General features: G+C 41.6%; 1 protein-coding gene across 1 annotated transcript; it reads left to right on the top strand.

Annotated features, from left to right (window-relative positions):
* Positions 1 to 485: 485 nt before the first annotated feature.
* KPNA2 (karyopherin alpha 2 (RAG cohort 1, importin alpha 1)) lies at positions 486 to 5,408 on the top strand. Its single transcript, XM_009877861.1, has 10 exons — positions 486 to 595; positions 697 to 834; positions 1,768 to 1,856; positions 2,656 to 2,924; positions 3,387 to 3,481; positions 3,580 to 3,843; positions 4,465 to 4,698; positions 4,781 to 4,963; positions 5,072 to 5,221; positions 5,316 to 5,408. The coding sequence occupies exons 1-10, from the start codon at positions 521 to 523 to the stop codon at positions 5,406 to 5,408; spliced, it is 1,590 nt and encodes a 529-aa protein (XP_009876163.1). The 5' UTR covers positions 486 to 520.
* Positions 5,409 to 6,077: the final 669 nt, after the last annotated feature.

The following is a 6,077-nucleotide window of genomic DNA, read 5'->3' as shown; positions in this document are numbered from 1 at the left end:
CAGGCCGCTGCCTGGAGCGGCGCTGACAGGGCTGCCGCGTCCCGGGGCGGGCTGCGAGTTGCAGCTGATCTGTGGTCGAAAGGAGGCCAGCCCTTACGCGGTGGGACACCTTGGAGCGAGCCGAGGTGTGGGGGGCTGCCTTGGTACCGGTGTAGCTGTAAAAACACTGTTTAAAAGTATGTGTGCTGCCTATGGGAAGGAAGGCCAGGTTTGTGCCTAAAAGCAACGACTGATAATGTTTGTGGCTGAAACTGTCTTAAAACAAAATATGTGTCTATTGCTTTTGTGTTAATGCTAGAGCTTAGTGTAACATCTGGGTGTTTAAAGAGACAGATGTTTTGTTACTGGTATCTTCGATCAAGTCAGAGGTTGTTATGGTATCCAATATAGACAAGTGTCTCTCATTCCCAAGTACTGATCTCGGGTCTTAAATTTAACTCTTGTGGAGTAAAGTTACTGTTTATTTTCTGTGTTTTCAGACTTGGTTTTATTTGTTTCTCTCGAAAATCTAATAAGCAAGATGTCTACTAATGAGAATGCCAATACACCAGCAGCTCGACTTAACAGATTCAAGAACAAAGGAAAGGATACTACAGTGAGTATTTTGATGCAATTAGTACTTTAGCTAGTCATTATCTCTTTAAACATGACTTGTGAAATCCAGGAACTTACTTGCTATGGACGTATATTCTCTAGGAAATGAGAAGGCGGCGTATTGAAGTCAACGTAGAGCTGAGGAAAGCTAAAAAAGATGACCAGATGCTTAAAAGAAGAAACGTCAGCATTTTACCAGATGATGCTACTTCTCCCCTTCAGGAAAACAGGGGCAATCAGGTAAGTAGCTACTTGGAGTAGGCATGCTTGGAGGTCTTGCAACATAAGCTCACACAGTCGTGCTGCTGCTACGAATCCCTTCTGATGTGGGGGACAGCACTACTGCATGTGTGTTACCAACTTCAGTTTATGCTAATGTCCTGGGTTTAACTAAAAACCCAGTCCTATTTAGTGTTTTTGCAAACAGTGTCTGCTGCTACCAGTGATAACACCTGATGTTTAAAGTTACTGCCTGGGACTGGTATGCAGAAAGGCTCTTGCTGGTATTTATTCCTGTAGTGCCCAAGGCCACTGCTGGCTCTGGTGTGCCACGCTGGGGGTGCTGGGTAAGGGGGGTCACAAGGAAGTAAAAGGTTGCACCCCTGGGGGGTAACAGACAGGACAGGTGACCAACGAGAGTATTTCATCCCATATATGTCATATTTAGCATAAATTGAGTGGCCTTGGTCACTACAGGAATGAATATCAGCAAGAGCCTTTCTGCATCCGAGTCCCAGGAAGTAACTGTAAACATCAGGTGTTATCACTGCTAGTAGCACACACTGTCTGCAAAAACTTGCTGCTAATTTCAGAAAATATAGGCTTTTAGAAGAGACTAAACTGAAAAGTAAAAATCACTAAATAGGACTGGGTTTTTAGTTAAACCCAGGACAGCTACCAACTCTAATGGATAATGCTCTTAAACAAAACTGGCAAAGCTATGTTTAAGTGTAGTGTGATAGTGGTGCGAAGCACTTGATTAGAAAAAGCTTTCAGTAGTTTAGATAACTGTAGATAAAACTGGTAGCTGATGAGATTTCTGGAGTATCACACAGTGGTATAATCTGTAGAAGCAAGTGGCTGTAAACTGAGGCCTGTTCATAGAAAGCCTCTGTAGTCATGAAGATGTGTATCTCTCCCAACAAAGCATTCATGTAACTTCTTATCATACAGGTTTCAGCACACTGGTCGGTTGAAGAAATAGTTAAAGGAGTTAATAGTAATAATATGGAGCTTCAGCTACAGGCTACTCAAGCTGCCAGGTAAGGAGTTTAGAGGTAACTAGTTCGGTTGTGCAAGCCAGTAACTAAGCCAGATAAAAGAATTGGCTTTTGAGCTGGAATGTCTGCTTATGGCAGCAGTTGTGGCTACTCTTATCAAACAGTACTTCAACAAACACCTGAGATGGCCTTGTATACAATGTTTAGGTACACTTAGTCATAATTTTATTGAAACCGTGTGGCTTTGGAACACTTGGAGTATCTGAACATTTTACTAGGAAGTAGTAATTCTTTCTGGTGCTTTTGAGGTGGCAAAATAAACAGTAGTTCATTTTAGAGCTGTAGGAGCAATAGTAATAAACTTTGCTATATCAGAATAAGATATTGAAGTGTGTTAATATTTGACCACAATATTTAAGTGCAGAGGTGTACCTTAGAATAATGTGAACAGTAAGCTGACTGAGGTTTGAAGTTTTCTTTCTCCTTCCAAACCTGAAATCCTCTTTAGCAAGCTTGTCGATTGCTGCAGTGCTGCTCCTGGCAATCATTAGCCTCTCTTACTGAGAAAACATCTAGCAATGCAGATGTATTATGACTCTTGCAGGTCTGCTTTATTTCAGGGTCTGGAAAGAACCTTCCATATAGTGAAGACATATCAAAACTGATGTTAAGAGATCTAGGAAGCTAGGGTTCAGCTTGGCTGTATTTCTCCTTTGTGTTGTCTTACCTTCTCTGAGTGTTAAGAGAATGCTAAAACCCTTTTACAATATGGATCTTCATACTGTTGTTGTTCAGAGCTCTGCAGGTAAAAATAATGCTTTCTGTTTGTCTTCCTCCTTAGGAAACTCCTCTCAAGAGAGAAGCAGCCCCCAATAGACAACATAATTCGGGCTGGTTTGATTCCAAAATTTGTCTCCTTCTTGGGCAGAGCAGACTGTAGTCCTATTCAGTTTGAATCTGCCTGGGCGCTTACCAACATTGCTTCTGGCACATCAGAACAAACAAAGGCCGTAGTGGATGGAGGGGCTATTCCAGCCTTTATTTCACTGCTGGCCTCTCCTCACACTCACATCAGTGAACAGGCTGTGTGGGCCTTAGGAAATATTGCAGGTATGTCGGTAGGGTACACAACTCTGTTTCAGACCTGCTCCCTTATTTAACGTTTTGTGCAGCACGCCGAGCTTCTTGAGAACTCGGCCTTAATCACTTTCAAGTAAAGACATGCTCTGCAATGTCAAGTATGCTACAGACAATTTTTTTATCTTCAGACCTGGTATAAGATGTCTCATGGAATATTTGGCAACCTGTGGGTTGTATTATGTGGATTGTTTCCACTTCAGTTTGGTTTTGATAGTGCTGTATAATCATGCTACAACACAGGGCTCCTTCACGTATTATAAAAACAAATTTGTTGCGTGACTTAACCTATGGCAGTAGTGCTTTCGTCCTCTTATTTCTTCTCATTTCATCTAATGTGACTTAAACGGTAGAATTCATCCTCTATCAAAAAATTATTCTGTATGCCCATGTCCCTCTATACTGGTCTTCATCTGACTCTTTTCCTTTTCTTAGGGGATGGTTCTGTCTATAGAGATCTGGTTATTAAATATGGTGCAATTGAGCCACTGCTGAGTCTACTGGCTGTTCCTGATCTTTCTTCTCTGGCTGTAAGTGTGCAATATGATTCGAGTTACCATTTCTAATGAGTGAGTGAAAGAGCTCAAGTAACTAAACAGTTGCTAACCATTTGTTTCAACTCTTGCAGTCTGGATATTTGCGCAATATTACCTGGACCCTCTCAAACCTGTGTCGGAATAAGAATCCTGCACCGCCCATAGAAGCTATTGAGCAGATTCTTCCAACTCTTGTTCGGCTCTTGCACCATGACGATCATGAGGTGTTGGCAGACACATGCTGGGCGCTTTCCTATCTAACAGATGGTTCCAATGACAGGATAGAAGTTGTAGTAAAAACTGGCTTGGTGCCACAACTTGTGAAACTCCTGGGATGCAGTGAACTGCCGATAATGGTAAGCTAACAGACATGCAGATTGTTGTTGCTTGATTTGAGTCATGAATTAAACTGCAGTTAGAATAGTGCTCATGTAACTGGATGGTTCTCTTTATGAATTGGAGGCTTGTTCAAGGCTCTGTGTATTAAGGCAGGACTTGAGCTTCTATCTTGTTGGGAGACTGCCCCACATGAGATGTAGTCATCAACAGCAATAGTCTATCGAGCTGCTTTACATAATTATTGGATTTAACACACAGGCCAGCACAACAGTCAACATCATTTAAAGCTTGTTTTAACTCTAAACTACTGTTGCAAATCCAAGTTTTAGGGACGGTGCTTAGGCTCTGGGCACACTATAATTATAGTATAATAAAACTGTATCAGTACTCTAGGAGATGGTTTTCCTAAGTTTGTCGTGGGTAGTTGTTTGCAGGTTGGCCTCAGGAGGTGTGCAGCCTTGCATATGCAGGCATTAAGCATGCTAATACTAGCAAGGAGCTTAAAACTCATCAGTATCTAGCATATTGTGCTATTAACCGGGAAGACTAGAGGGGAACGCCATCAGATATGACTGCTTGTTCAAACACAGATTAGATTACACCAGTTTTCTTAAGTGCTATTTTCCTATTTGTTTCAGACTCCATCATTAAGGGCAATAGGAAATATCGTCACTGGTACTGATGAGCAGACACAGATTGTTATTGACTCGGGAGCACTAACTGTCTTCCCAAGTCTCCTTTCTCATCATAAAAACAGCATTCAGAAAGAAGCAGCATGGACGATGTCCAACATCACTGCTGGACGTCAGGATCAGATTCAACGAGTTGTAGACCATGGTCTTGTGCCTTACCTCATTGGCATTCTAAGGAAGGTAAACAAAATATATTTACTACATTGAAACTTTCACTCTGACTAATAACCTGTGTTTAAATACTCTGTTTTTACTTTCACAGGGGGATTTCAAATCTCAAAAAGAAGCTGTGTGGGCTGTGACGAACTACACAAGTGGTGGAACAATCGACCAGATCGTGTATCTTGTTCAGGCTGGTGTTGTCGAACCCCTACTAAATCTCCTCTCAGCTAAAGACAGCAAAACTGTGCTAGTTATCCTGGATGCTATTTCTAATATTTTCTTGGTATGCAAATGCAATATATTCAATCACTGCCCAAGGTGTTTCTAACGATTCTCTAGTAGTTGGTGCTGTGCATCTTTCCTGAGGCTGTTCTGTGCTTGTACCTTGCAGGCTGCTGAGAAGATTAATGAGACTGAAAAACTTTGCCTCATGATTGAGGAGTGTGGGGGTCTAGACAAGATTGAAGCTCTCCAGTCGCATGAAAATGAACAAGTGTACAAAGCCTCATCCACCCTGATTGAGAAATACTTCTCAGTGGAAGTAAGTGGCTTTAGGATGTCTTATTTCCACTTTTATTTCTTATTCTAGCACTGAGTACTAGGTTAAAATGCTAATATTCTTTTTTTTCTTCCAGGAGGAGGAAGACCAAAATGTTGTACCAGAATCCACTGCTGCCAGCTACACTTTCCAAATTCAGGGCAATGCTCCAGATACTTTCAACTTCTAGGTCTTGCATATCCTGCAACCGCCTGCAAGTCATTTGGCACACAAGTTACTGCCACCTCTTTGTCTCAGTAGTTCCTCTTGTTTTTACTGTGTTTTTTTTTTTTAATGTGACCTGTAGCACTTTGTCCAACTGAAACATACTTGAACAGTTCAAAACTGTGCACACTATGTGAATTTCTAACTGTAAACTTCATTCTTTCTGAGAGATACTTGTAAATACTTTGTTCTCTTCCCGGCTCTTACTGTCCCTGTCAGGGGTAAGAATGCAAGTAGGCAGTACAGGCTTCCTGCACAGCATGAGCCACTACTTTGCGAACCTCTTCATAACCTATTACGTTGTACATCACCTACTGCTGTAATCAATACATGGAGTAGGCTTTTAAAGAGGTTTTATATTTGAAGTTCAATAAAGTGATATCAAGACATCAACCTGAACTGTGTCAATTGTTCTCTAAAATGTGACTGGCATGGTAAGTGTGCTTAATGTATAATGGCAAGAACACAGGTCTAAAGTGTGAGGGATTCGGTTCTGAAGATGGTGGTTTTAGAACACCTTGGTCACCCCAAGCTCTGATTTCTGCACATAGAAGCCTTCTCTTACTGCAGAATGAATGAGTTGCTGCTTCTCTCTAGGTATTTCAGAGAAATCCGGTTTGTTCTACCCTGTTCG

Source organism: Apaloderma vittatum, unplaced genomic scaffold, assembly GCF_000703405.1.
Source record: "Apaloderma vittatum isolate BGI_N311 unplaced genomic scaffold, ASM70340v1 scaffold37911, whole genome shotgun sequence".
NCBI lineage: Eukaryota > Metazoa > Chordata > Aves > Trogoniformes > Trogonidae > Apaloderma > Apaloderma vittatum.
The sequence above is the reverse complement of the archived record's forward strand: the minus strand, read 5'-3'. Positions and strand labels throughout refer to the sequence as shown.

Excerpts from the sequence above, each read along its gene's own strand:
- KPNA2 (XM_009877861.1), top strand. The coding sequence starts at position 521 with ATGTCTACTAATGAGAATGCCAATACACCAGCAGCTCGACTTAACAGA. Across the intron at positions 596-696 it reads ACAAAGGAAAGGATACTACA|GAAATGAGAAGGCGGCGTAT; the intron begins GTGAGTATTTTG and ends TATATTCTCTAG. Across the intron at positions 4,699-4,780 it reads TCATTGGCATTCTAAGGAAG|GGGGATTTCAAATCTCAAAA; the intron begins GTAAACAAAATA and ends TTACTTTCACAG.